The 20,032-nt window shown below is 59.2% G+C and overlaps 1 protein-coding gene across 1 annotated transcript in view; it reads left to right on the top strand.

Annotated features, from left to right (window-relative positions):
• Positions 1–34: 34 nt before the first annotated feature.
• Positions 35–20,032, top strand: part of IL6R (interleukin 6 receptor) — a gene marked incomplete at its 5' end in the record, with an annotated part of 32,786 nt that continues 12,788 nt past the window's right edge. Inside the window, 8 exons of the mRNA XM_040452356.1 lie at positions 35–434; positions 1,261–1,384; positions 2,993–3,174; positions 3,414–3,580; positions 4,032–4,173; positions 15,209–15,255; positions 16,382–16,451; positions 19,154–19,244. Of these exons, the coding sequence (XP_040308290.1) occupies positions 35–434; positions 1,261–1,384; positions 2,993–3,174; positions 3,414–3,580; positions 4,032–4,173; positions 15,209–15,255; positions 16,382–16,451; positions 19,154–19,244 (1,223 nt within the window). The remainder of the gene's footprint in view (positions 435–1,260; positions 1,385–2,992; positions 3,175–3,413; positions 3,581–4,031; positions 4,174–15,208; positions 15,256–16,381; positions 16,452–19,153; positions 19,245–20,032) is intronic.

Here is a 20,032-nt window from a genome sequence, read left to right as displayed (position 1 = left end):
GGGGGGGGGGGGGGGTGGGAGGCCGTTGCCCTAATTGGGCCGAGGTAGTAGCTGTGGCCCGGGGGAGCCGGCCGGCGGGCGGTCTCAACAGGTGGGCAGTTCTGACTCCTGTGGCTTCTCGGGTCAGAAGCAGAGTCCTTCCTGGTTGCTGTGGGCTTACGGGGTGTCCTCTCTGTCCCCAGAGGTGCTGAGTGATGTGGTGACCGCCCGGCCTGGGGCCAACGTGACCCTGACCTGCCCGGGCGAGGAGCCTGGAGACAGTGCCACGATTCACTGGCTGCTGAGGAATCGGGTCCCAGGCTCACAGCAGGAACGGGGTGCTGGCGTGGGAGGGAGGCTTCTTCTGAGGTCGGTGCAGCTCAGCGACTCTGGAAACTACTCCTGTTACCGCGACGACGGCAGCCTGGCTGGAACTGTGCCTTTGCTGGTGGAAGGTCAGTTGTGTGCTCAGAGCGCCCCAGCTGTCCCTTCCAACTGCTGTTATTTCTTTGGCCCGACACCTACAGGGGAAGACCCACTGACATCTGCCAGCAGTGAGACTGGAGGAGGCTCCTCGTGGGTGGGGGCGCGTGGCTGACAGGGCCCCCACCCTGCTGCCTGAGGCTGGGTTGACAGCCGGAGGCCTGGAGTGCTCCTCCTTCACGGCTTCACCTCTGTCCCCTCGGTGTCCTCGCTGGCAAATGTGGTTAATTTTTTAAAGATTTTTAATGTTTTTTATTTATTTTTGAGGGGGGGGGCAGAGAGAGAGAGAGAGAGAGAGAGAGAGAGAGAGAGAGAGACAGAATCCAAAGCAGGCTCCAGGCTCCAGGCTGTCAGCACAGAGCCCGATGTGGGGCTCGAACCCAGAAACCATGAGATCATGACCTGAGCTGAAGTCAGACGCTCAACCGACTGAGCCACCCAGGCGCCCCTTTTTAATTTTTTTTTAATATTTATTTATTTTTGGGAGAGAGAGAGAGAGAGAGTGAGCGAGGGAGAAGCAGAGAGAGAGGGAGACACAGAATCCGAAGCAGGCTCCAGGCTCTGAGCTGTCCGCACAGAGCCCGACGCGGGGCTCGAAGTCACAAACAGCGGGATCCAAGATCATAACCTGAGCTGATGTCAGACACTTCACCCGAATGAGCCACCCGGGCGCCCCAGATGTGGTTAATTTTTTACTTACTTGCAGTTGTTGCAGAGATTGAATGAGTGAGTGTGTGTGGGGGAGCTGTTTGGCCTCAGGGCCGTGCCCCCCTCACACTGGCCACCCTTTCCCTTCAGCCCCTCCCGAGGAGCCCCAGATCACCTGCTTCCGGAAGAGCCCCCTCAGCAAGGTGGCCTGTGAGTGGGGTCCTCGGAGCCCCCCCTCCGGGACGACCAGGGCCACGCTTCTGGTGAGGAAGTTGTGAGTATCTGGGTCGGGGTGTGTGTCTGCATCCTCACTGCGCCCCCCCCCCCCCCACAGCAGCCCCGCGGGGGGCACTGGCGGCCAGCAGTTCCCAGACATCCTTGTCGTCAATGCAAAGTCATCCTTTGGGTGGGGAGGAGCGAGCGGGGGACTGGCCGGGGCGGGGCAGGGCTGCGCTTCCAGCCACGCCACCAGCGGGGGTCATTTCATTTTCCTTGTTTAGCAGATGGAGAAGCTGAGGTTGAGAGACTGATTAACTTGTTTGAGGCCATCTTGCTGGTAGTTGCTCTCCTAGGAATCACATCCCAGCCTGTCTGGTTTTATTCAAAATGCCAGATCTTGGGCGTTGCCCCCAGGGAGAGATGTCCCAATGCCGGGAGAGCGGCCGGCCCGGCTCCTTATCGGCTCCTTATCGGCCTTGACTGGGAGCCTTTATCAGGCTCCTTCCACTAGAAAGGCCTGGAGAGGAGTAGGCTGGGGCCCGGGTAGCGGGGCTGGGGCAGGAGGTGGAAGACGACCCTGTGGTTAGTCCCAGAGCCTCAGCCCTTGCTCCGGGCGTTTGCAAGGGAGTCTGAGCTGAGTTTTCAGAGCGTCAGGAAATCCAAGCAGTGACTGCACCGGGGGGGACTGGTCTCTGCCGGGTCTGTCGGCAGAGTGTCGCGTGCTAATATTAATGCTTCGGGCTCCACGTAGAGCTGTGTAGACTGCCTGTCTGCAGAGGCACCGCGGCCCATAGGGAGAATCGGGACCATCTGGAACCTACAGCCGGGTCGTTCGGGTGACAGTTTGGGGCCTGGCAGGTGTTCGTGCGCAGCCTGCTCGGGGCAGAGGGCTGACCCAGGTGACACTTGAGCTGGCGGACTTTGCGTGGCGGCTCATGCTTCCCTCCAGCAGCTGCTGGCACCTGGGCCCCCTCCTGAAGTGACCAAGGGGGAGGGGAGCCGCCACAGGGCCCTGCGCCTGCGGGGATGGCACGGGCCCCTGGGAAGAGGCATGTGCACGTGGGGACACCCTCACCCCCTGTTCTGTCTCCCCGGTCCCCGGTCCTTCCCTCGAGTGCTGGGTGAGGTCAGCAAGAGCCTTGGGCTAGGCGCTTACTAGAGCCCCACCCCTCCACCCCCACCCTGGATGGAGGCAGGATGGTGTTGGAGGGAAAGAGGCGATGACTCCCACTGGGAACGCAGGAGCAGGTTTCCCAGAAGGAGAGAATTTGCCCTGGGCCGGGGGTCTAAACCTGAATCAGCAGTGATCTGTCCCCCTGAGGCAGGGCGAGTGGCTGCTGGGGCCTTGCATGCCCACACATGTTGTAAGTGGGGAAGTCTCAGGCCTCCGAGCCAGGTAGGCCCCGATCTGACTCACCTCGAATATGTGAATATTTCGTCAGCCTGCCAGAAACTCTCTCCCTCCTCGTGATGGTGATAGTGATCGTGATCCGGCCTGGCCTTGATCCCCGCACTGACCGTGAAGGCTGTCCTGGTCCCCTGAGGGGAGGGGGAGGGGGGGAGGGTCAAGAGCACTCGGCCTGCAGGAGGCGGTGTGCCCGGCTGCCGCCCCGCTCCCGGAAGGGGCAGGAGCTGGTGGTGAGGCTGCGCGTCCTGTGTGCAGCGGGACCAGCCCCATGGGAGACTCGGAGGAGCCGTGCCAGTACTTTCCGGGGCCGCAGACCTTCTCCTGCCAGCTGGCAGTCCCTGAGGGGGACAACTCCTTGTACGTGGTGTCCCTGTGCGTCAGCAACGCTGCTGGGAGCAAGTCCAGCCATCCCCAAACGTTTGAGGGCTACGGAATCTGTGAGTAGGCTCTTTGGGACCCCCGCCCTCAGCTGCCTCTGTCCCCTCTGACCGAGGGCCACTCGAGACTTTGTGGGGGGCAGGGAGGGGCTGGCTGTGGGGGTCTGCTGAGCTGGTGCCTCTGGGCCCTTACTTGCCAGAGGGGAAGGGGGCTGGGGGAGGGGGGAGGGAGAGGGGGCTGGGCTGGGGTGCTGCCTGCTCCCCGGCTCGGCTCGAGCGTGCCTGCTCTTTCCCCACAGTGCAGCCTGACCCACCTGTCAATGTCACCGTCACTGCAGTGCCCGGAAACCCCCGCTGGCTCAGGGTCACCTGGCGGGACCCCCCGTCCTGGAACTCCTACTTCTACAGGCTGCAGTTTGAGCTCCGATACCGGGCCGAGCGGTCGAAGACGTTCACAACGTGGATGGTAAGTTCTCCTTCGACTTCTGGACGGAGAAGGGCACTGGTTCCTCGGGGGCAGTGGGAAGGTTCTGGAAAGAACAACACGGCTCCGGGTCCTGCTTTGTGAGTTGCCGCCCGAGTGGCTGTGGGTGAGTCCCTGAACCGTTCTGAGCCTCTATCGTCCCGTCTGTCAGGCAGGAATGATGGCATGGGGCCCTCCTCTTTGAGGCTCTGTGTGGGAGGATGAGTGTGACCCGGGGAGGCAGGTGTGCCGTGGGTATGACAGGAGGGCTTCTGTGGGCACGACATACAGCTTCTGCCTGCAGGGGCGGGGGGCCTGGCCCGCTCTGGGCCGCAGGGGTGACGGTGCGGCCAAGTCGCTCACGGGGCCTGAGACGGTGCAGCCGGGGCGTGGGGCGCCGAGGGCACGCTGTCCCCGGGGAGCTGCCGACCCGAGCCCCCTCCCCCCACCCCAGGTCAAGGAGCTCCAGCATCACTGCATCATCCACGACGCCTGGAGAGGCGCGAGGCACAGGGTGCAGGTCCGGGCCCGGGAGGAGTTTGGGCACGGCTCCTGGAGCGCGTGGAGCCCGGAGGCCGCGGGCGCCCCGTGGACAGGTACCGAGTGGGGTTTGGGCGGGTACCCCGGTCTTAGCAAAGTCAGCCCAAAACCAGTGCTGAAACAGCAGCCACTTTGGAGAGAGGCCAGCCTGGCCTCTCCTGTGCTGCCTGTGGGTCCCTGGCGACGCGTGCTGCTGTCCTGCGGCCACTGGGACGCAGGCGGTGGCGGGGGGGGGGGGGTATCGCTCCACAGCTGGGGCGCCTCAGAGAATCTGTAGCTGTATTTAGTGAACCACAGTTACTAATATTTCCTATTTTTAAAAAGATGTTAAAGGCAGGGGTGCCTGGGTGGCTCAGTCAGTTGAGCAACCAACTTCGGCTCAGGTCATGATCTCGCGGTCCGTGAGATCGAGCCCCGCGTCAGGCTCTGTGCTGACAGCTCAGAGCCTGGAGCCCATTTCAGATTCTGTGCCTCCCTCTCTCTCTGCCCCTCCCCAGCTCATGCTTTGTCTCTCTCCCTCCCTCTTAAAAATAAACAAACATCAGGGGGCACCTGGGTGGCTCAGTCAGTTATGTGTCCCACTTCGGCTCAGGTCATGATCTCACAGTTTGTGGGTTTGAGCCCCACGTCAGGCTCTGTGCTGACAGCCCAGAGCCTGGAGCCTGTTTCAGATTCTATGCCTCCCTCTCTCGGACCCTCCCCGTTCATGCTCTGTCTCCCTCTCTCTCAAAAATAAATAAACGTTAAAAAAAAAATAAACATTAAAAAAAAGATATTACAGGTAAAAATAATTGCCTTTGGGGAATGATTGACATTACTGTGGTTGTGATAGAACATGAAAAATTCTGCAAAAATATGAGAAAAATTATCATCAGTATTTTTGCCACCTAGAGAAAACCAGTGAGAGAGAACATTTTCATAGGTTTCTTTCCTTTCCTTAAATATGTGTGTGAGTGGGGGGAGGATACTGTGAGCATTCTCACATTAAATACTTTTGGAGATGTATTGTGTAGTAACTGCATGGTTAATGTTTTTTTAAGTGTTTATTTCTTTTGAGAGAGAGAGAGAGAGAGAGAGAGAGTGGGGGAGAAGCAGAGAGAGGGAGACACAGACTCGGAGCAGGCTCTGCACTATCAGTACAGAGCAGGACGTGGGGCTGGAACTCATGACACTGGGATCACGACCTGAGCTGAGATCAAGAGTTGGAAGCTCAACCACTGGGCCACCCAGGTGCCCCCAGTGTCTTGTCTTTACTTCCGAAATGTTCATCAAGTTAGTACGCTCTCACGGCGAAGAAGCAAAGCAGGGCTTCTGGGAACAGTGGCCCTTGTCCCCCACTTGCCATCTCCAGTCCTGCTTTTGCAGAGGAAGCTGCTTGGCCTGATGCTCCTCGTTCTGCTGGTGCCTCCCGAACTCCGAGCAGCAGGCCAACACAGCTGCCTTGCCTTTCTCCCGAGGAAACGATTTGAGGTGTCTTGAGACATCTTGATTCCTTGCTGTGAACGATTAGGATTCAGCAGACCCAGAGCCAGCGCAGGAACTTCTCAGATCGCAGTGCGTAGAGAGGCCGTCCAGCCTCTGGTTGAGTGCTTCCAGAGGTGGAGAGCTCACTACCCACTGCAGCAGCCCACCCCATTGTGCGCAGTGTTTCCATTGGAACGGCTTCCACACGGGCTTCTGGCTGAAGCACAGAAGCACAGTCGAAACAAATGAGTCGTTCTTAAATTCCAGGCAAGTAAAACAAAAACGGGAATACAGTACCCGTTTATTGAAGACATGTGGATAAAGAGGAAAAGGTAGAAATGAGGGGGAAAAGGCGGTTGCCCAGGCCCACCTGGCTGGCACATCCTCGCACCGCAGCCCCGGGGGGACCCCGGAAGAGACGCGGCGTTCCCGCTTCCCCCCTGCTTTGCCTTTCGTGTCCCGGGGGAGCCGGACGAGTCGCCGTGGGCCGTTCCTAGTTGGATGCGCTTAACGTCCGGTGCAGGCTCAGATCTTCGCCGGCCCTTTTCCCGTCACCCGTCCGTCAGGGGCAGCAGGCAGGTTTCTGCCGGACCCTCTTCCCAAAGCCTATTTCCCGCAAAGACTTGGGTGGGGAGGGAGGCCTGAGTCCTCTCTCTTACTTAGGGGCACCGTTTAAACCCATTGGGACATCCCTCAGGCTAGATTGTGGTGACCTGTCCACGGTTCGATTTGTACACACTTGGAGCCCAAACACGCTCATCTTCCGAGTGCTGAACCTGACCGGGGCCCCGGAGCCTTTGCGAGGGGAGAGAGCTGTGCACAGCCCCGTGTGCGGGAAATGCTTCGGACGCACACCTCTTCGCTCAACCACTGGATTCAGACGGTCGCAAACGGCTCCAAGAAATTGCTTTGTTGGAAAGTTCTTTCTCTTTAGAAATGTTTAATCGTGGTGCAATTTGAATTTTTTTTTTTTCAACGTTTATTTATTTTTGGGACAGACAGAGACAGAGCATGAACGGGGGAGGGGCAGAGAGAGAGGGAGACACAGAATCGGAAGCAGGCTCCAGGCTCTGAGCCATCAGCCCAGAGCCCGACGCGGGGCTTGAACTCACGGACCGCGAGATCGTGACCTGGCCGAAGTCGGACACTTAACCGACTGCGCCACCCAGGCGCCCCAATCGTGGTGCAATTTGTACACATAACTTAAAATTTACATGGTAACCGTTTGTAAGTGTATTAAAATGGTACAAAGTACGTCCCCACGTCCACACCGCTGTGCGGCTGTCACACCGTCCATGTCCCAGAACTCTTCATCCTGCGAAACTGAAACTCTGTCCCTGTTAAACAGCACCCCCGCCCCCGCCCCTGCTGTCGCCGTCGTCTCTATGCGTTTCGCTGCTGCCGGGCCTCATATAAGTGGACACCCTGCGTCTGTCCTTGTGACTGGCCTGTTTCCGTAGCGTCGAGTTCATCTGTGTAACACGTGTCAGAATCTCCTTCCTGTTTGACGCTGAATAATAGGCCATCGTATGAAGACACCGCGTCTTGCGTAACTGCTCCTCTGTGGTCGGGCACTTGGGTTCCTTCCACCTTATCTCTGTTGTGAAAAATGCTGCTGTGAACACAATGTGTATGTATCTGTTTGGTCCCCTGCTTCCCGTTCTGTTGAGTACAGACCCAGAAGTGGAATTGCTGAATCATATAGTAGCTCTATTTTTAATTCTTTTGAGGAACTATCGGACTGTTTTCCACAGTGGCTGCACCATTTTACATTCTTCTCTCTTTTTTTTTAAAAATTTTTTTAACGTTTATTTATTTTTGAGACAGAGAGAGACAGAGCATGAACAGGGGAGGGGCAGAGACAGAGGGAAACACAGAATGTGAAACAGGCTCCAGGCTCTGAGCTGTCAGCACAGAGCCCGAAGCGGGGCTCGAACTCACGGACTTTGAGATCGTGACCTGAGCCGAAGTCGGACGCTTAACCGACCAAGCCACCCAGGCGCCCCAAGCATTCTTCTTTCTTTAAGTTTATTTTGAGAGAGAGCGTGTGTGCAGGTGCAAGCAGGGGAGGGGCAGACGGGGAGAGAGAGAATCCCACGCAGGCTCCGCACTGTCAGTGCAGAGCCCGACACGGGGCTCGAACCCACAAACCGTGAGACTGTGGCCTGACCCGAAATCAAGAGTCAGACGCTCAACTGCTCACCTAAGCCACCCAGGCGCCCCCGCACCGTTTTGCGTTCTTACCAGCAACGAACAGGGTTCCAGTTTCTTCACATCCTCATGACACTTGTTATTTTCCGGGTTTGTTTGTTTGTTTGTTTGTTTGTTTGTTTTGAGACTCGCCGTCCCACTGGCTGTGAGGCAGTACTGTGGTTTTGATTTGCTTTTCCGTAATGATTAGTGGTGGTGAGCAACTTTCTGTGTGCTTCTGGCCACGGGTGCATCTTCTTTGGAGGAGTGTCTGTTCAAGAAGAAAGTTCTTCCTCGTGTCAACCCAGCGCTGCCCTCCGGGGTAACCCGAGCCCGTCAGCTGGTCTGCTCTGTGGGCCTCCGGGCCCCGCATCCGCCTGCCTTTCTCTTTCCAGGCTGTGGTGCAGCCGGCCCGACCCGCGGGGCTCCCCGTCTGGCTGCCTTTTCCTGCACCGGGTCTCACTTGCGGATGTCCCTCTTTAAGTGACTGACCCCGTCCCCACAGAGGGAGCGCCAGCCCCGAGGACAGCCTCTGACGTTTTCGCCGTCGTTCCTGTGGCTGGAGCAAGCGTGGGGCTCACACACCGCACCTGGCTGCTTCTCGCATCAGCCTCGGAAGCGCGGAGACCCTGTCCTGTGCGTGTGTGGTTTCGGGGGGTCTCCGGAGCCCCAGCGGTAAAGACGCCGAGAGACGGCCAGCTGTTCCCCCGCTGTGGAGGGCAGAGCCAGGGGAAGTGCCAGGGGCTTTGGGCTGGACACCAGGGAGCGCCGTGGGAGTGAGGGTTAGCGCCCCACCGCCAGCACAGTCCCAGGGCCGTTGGGCTTGTCTGTGCCCTGGCACCAGGGCGCTCCCCAAGCGCAGGACCCTCGCGTGCAGGCCGCGCCTGCCCCCTGGCCTCGGCCTGGGGGTGCTGACCTCTGGGGACGCGGGGGTCGTGGGGAGCACGGTGGAGCGTGGAGTCAGGGCCAGTGACCCGTCAGAGCCTCGGCCGGGCCGTGGGGAAAGTGGGGACGCTGTGGTGCGTCTCGTTCCCTTCGGGGAGTCGTCTGTAAAACGAGCTGCAGCCTGTTTTCCGAAGGAAATGCTCCTGGTGACGTACTTTCTGCCAGTCTGTCCCGGCTTCCGGTGCCGTCACACCCGCGTGGGTCGGGGGAGCCAACGTGCGCGCCCGGCGTGTCCTCTGTGCGTGTGGGTCCCGGCTGCCCTGCTCGGTGCTCTGTGCCCGGGTCCCGCAGGGCAGGCGGGTGTCGATGAGCACGCCCAGTGTCGCTTTGCCTGTCTGCTCGTGGCCGGGCACGTACTGTCTCCTGTCCTGGCGTGTCGGAGCCTGGAGGTCTGGTGGTTGTCTTGTGCGGCCGCCAGGCCGGCCGGGACCAAGAGCCCTGGTGAAAGTCTGCACGAAGCCGGAGAGGAGACGTCCTTCCGCACACGGGGCGTTGTGGGGCCGCGGCGACCGCGGGGCAGCCCAGACAGAGCCAGGGAAGCTTCACGGGGGTGGGGGGAGGGGTTGTGTCAAGTCCTGGAGGGTGTGTGGGACTGTCCCCACAGAGAAGGGGACAGCAGGCCGGCCGTGCAGCCAGCAGAAGGTCCAGCACCTGCACAAGGTGGCTTGGGATAAGGCAGGTGCCGGAAGGCCTGTTCCAGGCAGGGGGGGCTGGTGCAGGGTGGAGAGGGCCCGTGCGGCTTGGATCCCCGCCCCCCCGAGCTGCTCCGGGAGGCTAAGTGAGCCCCCAAGTGAGAGGGGCGGTCAGCCCCTCTCGAGTGGGAGGCCGCCCTCCAGGCCCCTCCTCCCGCGGCCCTGACAGGGTGGCATCGAGCGAGCCCCTTTGCAGAGCGAGCGTGGGGCAGGGGCCTGGGCAGCCCTTTGGACCCGCTCCCACAGCATGCTCACTGCGTGCAGCCTGACCCCAGGCGGGTGCTGGGGCTTGCGGGCACAGGAGCCCTTGGGGTGTCCCGAGGCCGGAGCTGGGGGCCTCCCCGAGCCCAGGTGGGAACGGCCGGGGTTCGGGAGCCCGTCGGGCACAGGTTTCTGCAGAGGCTGTGCCCCGAGGGGCCTCCCAGGGCGGCGGCCAGCAGACCCCCACACCTGGCCGCTCACTCACCTCCCCATTCCGGCGGCCCCAGGCACCTGCACACGTGTGTCCCACCGCCTGGGGGGGCCGCCCCGGTGAGCCCTGCCTGCACGCTGCCCGGTGCACTCACTCCTGCGCGCTGGGCCTCCACCGGCTGTGACATTTCTGAAGAGAGCTTTAGGGCCATATAAGGTTGCCAACCTTTAGAGGTTCATTCATTTTTGAGAGAGAGAGAGAGACGGACAGAGACAGAGCGTGAGCAGGGGAGGGGCAGAGAGAGGGGGAGACCCAGCATCCGAAGCAGGCTCCGGGCTCCGAGCCGTTGGCACAGGGCCCGACGCGGGGCTCGAACTCCCGGACCGCGAGATCGTGACTTGAGCCGAGGTCGGACGCTCAACGGGCGGAGCCCCCCAGGCGCCCTGTGGTTGCCAACTTTTAATTTTGCTCAGTAAGGACGCGAATAGTTAAGTAAAGTGTCGCTGTGGCCGTATTGGCATTTTCCACCGTGTCACGAAGAAGGGGTGAGACGCTTCGGCAGCCAAGCTGCTCCCCTGAGGTTTTCTCCTGCGGCCTCAGACTAGGGGGCTCTCTGCAGACCACCCAGGGGTGCTTGGGGCCTGGCCACAGGGGACCGTCAGCGCCTCCGTGAGGCCTTTGGTGTTCGCACCACGGGAGGGGCAGTGATTGACTTTCTGGTGGGTGGTTTGTGGCCTGTGTAGGCAGGTGGGAGGCAGGGACTGAGCCCAGAGTGGGTGGCCCTGCAGACAGCTGTCCCCTGGCCCCCTTCCTGCGGGCGTCTGGCTCTGTGGTTCGTCCCCCTGTCCCTGTCCCCTCACCTCTCTGCAACCTCGGCCTCCCTTTTTCCGCTTTTTATTCTTGGCCCACTTGTCTCGCTCTCTGTACTCCTACCCCTGAGCCCTGCCCTTAACTGGTCATAATATGCAATTTAAAAATATTTTCTTAGAAAAAAATGTATGTTCTCTGCACCTCCCCGGTTTTATTGCGATATAATTGACATATCATGTCGCGTTAGTTTCAGAGGTACAACTTAATGACTTGGTATTTGTATATGTTGCTGAATGATGATCACACCGTCTGTCCGTCACCACACATAGTTACAGATAGTGTGTCTCTTGTGATGAGAACTTCTAAGATCCAGTCTCGGCAACTTTCAAATAAGCGATGTGGGCACTGTTCACTGTGGTCGCTGTACCGTGCGTCACAGCCCCAGGACTTGTTATTATTTTGTAAAAAATGTTTACAAAGTTTCTTTATTTATTTTGAGAGAGTGCATGGGAGGGACTGGAGAGAGAGAATCCCAAGCAGGCTCTGAGCTGCCAGCACACAGCCTGAGGTGGGGCTCGAACTCACGAACTGAGAGATCGTGATCTGAGCTGAAATCAAGAGGTGGACGCTTAACCCACTGAGCCAGCCAGGCAACCCCCGCCCCCAGGACTTGTTACGTTCCTTGTTCCCAATTCTGAGGTCAGTTTTTATTTATTTATTTATTTATTTATTCATTCATTTATTTATTTTAATGTTTATTCATTTTTGAGAGAGAGCGTGTGAGCGGGGGAGGGGCAGAGAGAGAAGGAGACACAGAATCCGAAGCGGGCTCCGGGCTCCGAGCTGTCAGCACACAGCCCGACGAGGGGCTCGAACCCACAAACTGCGAGATCATGACCTGAGCTGAAGTTGGATACTCAACTGACTCAGCCCCCCAGGCACCCCAGGTCCGTTTTAAAACAAATATCGTGCACCAGGCTGGGGTACTTTCGGCGCGTGTGATCTCAGGTGATCCGTCCCGGAGCAAGCTGTCCGCCTCGCTCAGAAGTGAGGAGACGGTGTCTAAGAGAGGTTTGGTGTCTTGACCAGATTATCTGTTTATCGGTCCTGAAGGCCTCTGCCTTCTTTACCCTGGACTTCTCTGTTCCAAAACCCGAGCAGACAGACTCAGACCAACCCTCAAGTTAACGGAAAGAAGTTTCTTGTTTTAAGAACTCGTGTGAAAAAAACGCCCAAAACTCATGTGTGTTCACTAATTTTGTTAGGAATGTGAAAGTGCCTCCTGTCGCCTCGGAAATAGTCACACAAGGAAAACCCGCAGTGGCAACACGCTTCATGTTTCAAGTAGTCTTTTTCCTAAGTGCTTTTCCATAATCGAAATTTTACTAACTACACGGTTCTTGAGAAAAATGTGTTAAATACTAGGTTCACAGAGATGAGTAAGATATAGACTCTGAATCTGAGAAATGTTCAATCTAGAGATGGTTTTAAAATAAAGAAAAAAAGTGCGTTCTTAGAGCCAGAAAGATTTGTCACTTCTTACAAAACTGGGCAAGTTGTTGAACGTCCCTGTGGCTGTTTCCCCATCTGTAGAATGGGGGTGAGTAACGAGACTGTGACAGAGTGACCGAGTGCTGTCCTGAAGCCTGGACTTGTGAAGTCATGTGAAGTAGGAGGCTGGCACGTGGTAGGTGCTCCGTAAATGCAGGCTCTCGTTACGCCACAGCCACTGCCGGGGTCGCGGGGACACGAGGGACACGGGGATACGGGGACGTGAGGGACACAGGGATACGGAGCTGCGGGGACACGGGGATATGGGGACACGGGTGTGCGTTCTTTCTCTCGCCCAACTCGCCGGCCGGAGGGAGACGTTAGGAAATACAAATGCTTTTGCCTAAACAGGAGAACACAGTGCGTTCCCTGATGTGGGCAACGTCTCTCTGAGCCTCAGTGTCTTTGTAAACCTGAGCTCACGGTGCCTGCCTCCTGGGGACGCTGAGTGTAAAACGGGACAGAGCTGAAGGCGCCTGGACCCCTCGGGGCTGGTGCGTCGTGGCCGTCCACAAAGGCTGGTGCCGGCAACGTTCGTGATACTTTACTGGTGGTCTTGGCCTCACTGCCCTTGAGCCCCAGTGTGTCCGTCTGTAAAGTGGAAATGGGTTTTATTCAGAACAACGCAAAAGACTTTACCTTCTCTCTCTGGGGACAGAATGGTCTGAATCAGGGCCCCATGGTCATCAAGGTCACCTGAGACTTTTAACGTTGATTTATTTTTGGGACAGAGAGAGACAGAGCATGAACGGGGGAGGGGCAGAGAGAGAGGGAGACACAGAATCGGAAACAGGCTCCAGGCTCCGAGCCATCCGCCCAGAGCCCGACGCGGGGCTCGAACTCACGGACCGCGAGATCGTGACCTGGCTGAAGTCGGACGCTTAACCGACTGCGCCACCCAGGCGCCCCCACCTGAGACTTTTAAAAAGTCTCATTTTGTGAGACTTAATTTTAAGGTATTTTGTTGCTAATGTTTGTTTATTTTGAGAGAGAGAGAGAAAGAGAAAACGAGCTGGGAAGGGGCAGAGAGAGAGGGAGAGAGAGAATCCCGAGAGGGCTCCGTGCTGTCAGCACAGAGCCTGATGAGGGGCCTGAACTCGGGACCCTGAGATCACGACCCGAGTTGAAGCCAAGAGTCGGATGCTTAACCGACCGAGCCACCCAGGCGCGCCTGTAGAGCCTTTAAAACCCCCGATATCTGGGTCCCAGCCCCGAGGTTCTGAGGCCACAGACCCAGGATGGGATGTAAAGAGCCACACAGGAAGGGAACGTGGCTGGGTTTGGGAAGCCCTGGACAGAGTGGCCGTCTGTGGTCAGCCGTATGTCCCGGCAGGGCTGCCCCGACTCCTGGTTTTAGCTCTTGTTAGTGCCCCGTGCCCTGTGCTCGGCCGGCCGTCGCCCGCTGTGCACCTGCATGTTCTCCGCTAGGCACTGGCTCCTCCCCGTCTTCCCCAGGCTGATCTCGGGCTGACTGGCTGTGTGATCTTGGACTAGCTGCTTTCCCTCTCTGGGCTCCGTTTCCTCTGCACAATGGGACGGTGAACATGCTCTGGTGTCCCCTCCAGGGCCGCTGCTGTGTGTTTCCTCCCCTCCTGGGGACAGCACTGTCCTGCTGGACATTCCCTCCTGAGCAGAAGCGTGGTCACCTCCTCTGTCCCCGTATTCTACTCCTGGTTCAGGTTAGGCTCCGTATCTTTGTGTAAACTGTTTCCATAGTGTTTTTAACTTCTCAACGGAAAAATGATGGGCTGGAAAGAAAATATTTAAACCCCAGAGCATTCCACCCGTGGCCTGTCACAGTTCAGGCCCTGGTCCCTCGGGCCCACGCTTGCCGCAAGGCCTGTCCTCTTGTTGGTGCTCGTGCTTCGATGCCTGGCCTCCTGTGGCGGGGTGGGGGGGGGCGGGGGTCTGCAGAAATACCGTTCCCAGGAAGGGGGGGGCCTCCTGTGTGCCTGGACCATGTCCCTTACTGGGCAAAGCCTACCAAACCCACCCGGGCGGATGAGAACTTAACTATTTTTTATTGTGAAAGGTGAATAGAAGAAAATTAAAATGTTGGGGTGCCTGGGGGGCTCAGGTCATGATCTCATGGTTTTTGGGTTCGAGCCCCATATCTGGCTCTGTGCTGACAACACAGAGCCTGGAGCCTCCTTTGGATCCTCTGTCTCTCTCTCTCTCTGCCCCTCCCCCACTCACGCTCTGTCTCTCTCTCTCTCTCTCAAAAATAAACATTTAAAAAATTAAAAAAAATTTTTTTAATGTCAATAGTGCTTCCATGCAGTGACTTGTTCTGTTTGTTTGCTCCGTGTGTAAATATATATGTATGTATATAATGTATAATAAACAGTGATATAAATCTTTCTTCCCATCCACGTACTAACTAGGCCCAACCCTGCTTAGCTTCCGAGATCAGATGAGATCGGGCGTGCTCAGGGTGGTATGACCGTGGACTAAATCTCTTTCTTTCTTTTTTTTTTTTTTTTAACGTTTATTTATTTTTTTGGGACAGAGAGAGACAGAGCATGAACTGGGGAGGGGCAGAGAGAGAGACACAGAATCGGAAACAGGCTCCAGGCTCTGAGCCATCAGCCCAGAGCCCGACGCGGGGCTCGAACTCCCGGACCGCGAGATCGTGACCTGGCTGAAGTCGGATGCTTAACCGACTGCGCCACCCAGGCGCCCCTAAATCTCTTTCTTTAGGGACTTTACATCAGCCCGTATGAGCCTCCCTTGTCTTGTATTTTTTGTGTAACTATATTCTCAACATTTTTCTCCTTTATTTTTAAAGACCGTTGCAACCTATGGCTATCTCCTAACTTCTATAAGTATTTAATTTATGTAACGAATTTAATTATATATTTATATGTGGTTTTGTACGTAATATTTATATACACTTACATAACTAATTGTCTAGGGCTGGCTACCAGCTTATTCTAGCGTAACGTTCTTTTCGCCAACACGGCAACGCGCTTACTCTGGGAGAGTTCGGGGTCTGTCCGTCGTTAATTGTGACTCTTCCGCCCACAGAACCCAGGAGCCCCCCAGCCAAGACGGAGGCGCCCCCCTTCACGCAGGTGAGTGGCCAGGGCAGCGGCACCTGGGCTGGGGATTATGGGCCGGCACCGGACGGAACTTGGTTCAGATCCCAGCCCTGCCACTTACTGGAAATGTGGCCACGGGCCAGTCACGTGCTCTCTTCGAGCCTCTGTACCACGGGGTCAGAGCAGTTCGGGTGTCCCAGGCCAGTCGCGGCCACGGTGGTCTGTGGAGTTGGCTGGCCTGGCTCGAAGGACGCCCTGTGCCTCGTGGCCGAGGTCTCGTCTCTGATCTGAGAGACGCCGCTGAGCTCGGAATCAAATTCGGTGCATCTGAGCCTTTCCTCGGAGGGCTCCCGGTGTCATAATTTTCTGGAAAGAGGATTACCTCTGAAGCTGCTTAACAAATCTCTGGGTAATCCAATTTCCCACCCAGCTGCCTGTCCTGTGGTCCTTAATCCCCTGAGGGCCAGCTAAACTGGGAGGCTCAGCCCCTCCTGGAGCCAGCAGCCCAGGGAGGGAGCCCCGGCCTCGCACCTCACACGTGGCCGATGCAGGGCTTCCCAGGCGCCGGCGGAAGAGGCTCCGGGTACAGCCCGTGCCGTGTGGCCAGGTGCGGGGTGGGCGCTGGCTGAGGGCCGGCCCAGATGCGCCCGGCGCTGAGCCCTGTACCCGCAGTCTCGTTTGATCCTGTCGTCAGCCGGGGTTCAGAGCTAAGGCGGTGGTGCCTGCGAGGGAGGAAAACAGATACCCACGTGGGCTCCAGGGTCTGTCCAAGGTCACAGAGCTGCTAAGTGGGGGGTCCAGGATTCTGGCCCGCGGTTCTCCCAGGAGATGGGGGCACCCGCACCCGGGCACAGGACGCGGGGGACAGTGCTGCCGTGGCCTGTCCGGGGAGCCTCTCCTTTGGGAGAGGTGCCGCGCCCCAAGCCCTGGTGGAGAGGCAGCCGGGAGGGAGTCCTGCCTCTTGCTGGCGAGGTATAGGTACAAATGACGAAACGACGGTGCCGACGTCGAGGGGCTCAGGTCAGGAGCGGAGAGGTCCCCGAGGCACAGCGAAGGATGCCATGGATGGACCATAGAGGGCCGAGGAGGAGGTCGGAGCTGGTCCCAGGTGATGGCGGAACGTGCAGAAACGCGCTTACAGGGGGGATCTCTGTTTTAGGCACCGACTACTAATGGAGACGATGAAAATAATCTCTTGAGAGATTCCGCAAATGCAACCAGCCTCCCAGGTAAGGACTGGGTGTATTCACACTCCGGTGATATCAGGGGCACAGGGACTTCTCGGCATCACGTCCGTTCTTATTCGGAAGTGTTGGCAGAAGGCCAGTCTGCTGAAGGGGAGGAGCTGGGACAGAGACGCGACTTTGCAGGCCCCCCCGTCTGAGGCCGTTGGCTGACGTAGGCTGAGGGAACCCCAGGGAGAGTGGCACAGATCAGTGAAATACGCCCCAGCTCGCCTAGAATACAAACAAAAGGGTTGGAGTCTGACACGGAATGCAGGCTGGCGGAACTCTCTGGGAGCCTGGATTTGAGTGCTCCGCTCCCGTGTACCTGCAAGAGCAGGAAAGCTCACCAGCGTCGGGAAGGACCCGGGTCCGCCATACGTGTGGGGCTCCCGGAGCGCAGGCTGGGGCCTCAGCACAGCTCCTGGCTCTCTGTGGAAGCCCTCACCCCACCGGACGCTGGCTGCCCAGGCCCCATCCCGGTTGCAGGCCCTGCCACAATGCACCTGGGAAGGACCTGCTGACTACCTGGGCCTGAGTTCTGCACGGCTGGGGGCTCGGGGGGACCGAAGCCACCCCACCCTCCCGGGGTCAGACTCCGATGGAGGAAGCAGGGAGTGCGGTGGAGAGCGGTGTGGAGACGGCCAAAGCAGAGGCATCGATAAAGCGAGGGGAATTTGGAGATGTCCGAGGGTGTGTGCAGCTGCGATCACAGAACGTTCTGGGGGAGGTGCCGTTCGAATGGGCCTCAAGTGGTAGGGTGGGGGTGGGGTGCAGTTCAGGGGCTGCGGTGGGGAGGGGCCTCAGCGAGCAGCTCCTCCAGCCCTGTCTCCGGGAAGGCCGTCCGTGGGTCCGTCGATGGCCAGGCTCCCTGCCCAGTGCCCAGTGGGCACGTGCCCGTGGCCTGATGCTCGCTGGGCATTTCATACTTATGTCGGAAACTGAGCACTGGATGCCCCCGGCCCTTTCCAGCCCCAGTCTCTTCTTTTCCATCCTCCTCGTCTTGGGAACCGGTGCCACACGCACTGGGCCGCTCAGGGCGGCCGGGGGCGGGCGGAGGGGGTCGAGCGCGCGTCCTCTTCTACCCCTGCCCCACGTCCAGTCCCGGAGCCCTGCTGTTGCCAGGGACTCGTCCCCTCTGCCAGGACTTCAGGAGCTGTCGCGGGTCTCCCGTCTTTTCCTCCTAACCCCCAACAGACCCTCTCCAGCCAGCAGCCAGAGCGACTGTGCAGTCACAGATCTGGGCTCTGGTCTCTGTGGGGCCAGTGCCTGTCTCAGACCTCACCTCGTGCACTCTCCCTGTGGCTCGCTCTGTACTCACATTGTGTACCTCAGGGCCTTTGCACACGCTGCCTGCACTCACATTCTCTACCTCAGGGCCTTTGCACACGCTGCCTGCTCTGCCCGTGTGCTCTTCCCCTGACCTGGCCAGCTCCTTTACACAGCCAGGCCTCTGCTCAGAGCCCTCTGCTAGGGGCCTGTCCTACGTCTGACGCCCCACCCCCAGCCCCCACCCGTCACTCCTTGACCTTCCTCTGCTTTCTTTGTCGTCATTGCCCTTGCCCTTGCCCTTGCCCCTGCTAAGGTCACGTGACATTTATTTGTTTGTCTCTCTGTTGACTAGAGTGTAAGATCCAGGAAGGCGGGAGCTTTTCTGTCAGCCTGTATCCCTGTGGCTCTGAACAGAGACTTCTATCGATAAATAGTCAATAAACATTTGTTGAATGAGGGAAGGAACAAATATCAAAGACGGTGAAGTGTTAGTGAAGAAGCCAGTCATACTGCCTCTGTTACACAGCCGTCTCTGCCGGGTGTGGGGACACCCGTCCTGCAGCCGGTGCCCGGTCTGGGCTCCTGACAGCCGCGTCCAGCGGGCGCTTGAAGTGATGAGCGTCAGGAGGCATCGCAGCCCATGGTGGACACGCCTGGAGGAGCCCGGGAGCCGCGAGGGTGTGCGGGCCCAGCCACAGAGTGTGGACTCCGGGCACCAGCTCCGTGTGGCAGCTGTGGGAGGGGACGTGGTTGCCCACGAACCAGTTTGTTCTTTCGGTCCCCACAGAGCCTGCTGTGTGCGGGCTCCGCATGGCAGGGGGTTTGACTGTGGGGACACCTGTGGTCCCACTGCCGGGAGCTCGAGCTGCAGCTGGAGAGGTGCCCGTGGGCGCCTGGAGCGAGGTCGCTCCGCAGAGGAAATGGCATCACCTCTTGTGACGCCAAAGGTCTGGTTGGGGCTGGACGGCTCAGGCAGGAAGAGCATTCTGGAAGGGAAGAAGGAGACTGGGGGCGGGGGCTCCGGAAGGAGCAGGAACATGGCACGTGGCGGACAAATGAAGTCCACGTGGCTGGGGCTTGAGGACCAAGTAGGGTGACAGGTGACACCCCAGTGGAGAAAGCTTGATTTCACCTGCCTGAGCCCCTGACACCGTCCTCAGTGGAGCTGCGTCGACGGGGTCCCCAAAGCCTCCAGGCTGTTGCACCCCCGTGCCTTGGGGGCCGGGCCCCCGTGCCTTGGGGGCCAGAGCTGTTCAGTGGTGGGGGGGAGGGGGGCCTCTCTCGCCAGGGCTGGGACCCCGGGGTCGCACTGGGCTGGGCCGAGTCCTCTGGAGCCGGCTCTGGTGGGCTAGCAGGGCAGGCCTCCGGGGCGAGGTTCCCTCGGGTCCTGACAGCACCTGGTTTCCTATTCCTCCTCCTGTTCTCTCTCCTCCTAGTGCAAGACTCTTCGGTGCCACTGCCCACCTTCCTGGTGGCCGGAGGAAGCCTGGCCTTCGGAACGCTCCTGTGCGTTGGCCTCGTCCTGAGGTGAGCAGGGTCCGGGGGACCCGTGGCCTCGTCCTGTGGTGAGCAGGGTCCGGGGGGCCCGTGGCCTCGTCCCGTGGTGAGTGGGGTCCGGGGGGCCTGTGGCCTTGTCCCGTGGTGAGCAGGGTCCAGGGGGGGCAGTGGCCTCGTCCTGAGGTGAGCAGTGCCCTGGGGGCCCGTGGCCTCGTCCCAAGGTGAGCGGGGTCCGGGGGACCCGTGGTCTCGTCCTGTGGTGAGTGGGGTCCGGGGGGCCCATGGCCTCGTCCCGTGGTGAGCGGGGCCCAGGGGGGCCCGTGGCCTCGTCCTGTGGTGAGTGGGGTCCGGGGGGCCCATGGCCTCATCCTGAGGTGAGCAGGGTCCGGGGGACCCATGGCCTTGTCCTGTGGTGTGCAGGGTCTGGGGGGCCCGTGGCCTCGTCCCGTGGTGAGCGGGGTCCGGGGGGCCCGTGGCCTCGTCCCGTGGTGAGCGGGGCCCAGGGGGGCCCGTGGCCTCGTCCCATGGTGAGTGGGGCCCGGGGGGCCGTGGCCCCCTCCCAGGGTGAGCAGGGTCCGGGGGGGCCCATGGCATCGTCCCGTGGTGAGTGGGGTCTGGGGGGCCTGTGGCCTCGTCCCGTGGTGAGCGGGGCCCAGGGGGCCTGTGGCCTAGTCCTGTGGTGAGCGGGGCCCGGGGGCCGTGGCCTCGTCCCGTGGTGAGCAGGGTCTGGGGGCCTGTGGCTTCGTCCCATGGTGAGCGGAGCCCGGGGGGCTGTGGCCTCGTCCCATGGTGAGTGGGGCCCGGGGGCTGTGGCCTTG

This window comes from Herpailurus yagouaroundi, unplaced genomic scaffold (genome assembly GCF_014898765.1).
Source record: "Herpailurus yagouaroundi ecotype Mexico unplaced genomic scaffold, PumYag 207, whole genome shotgun sequence".
NCBI lineage: Eukaryota > Metazoa > Chordata > Mammalia > Carnivora > Felidae > Herpailurus > Herpailurus yagouaroundi.
This window is presented reverse-complemented; position numbering and strand designations above follow the sequence as displayed.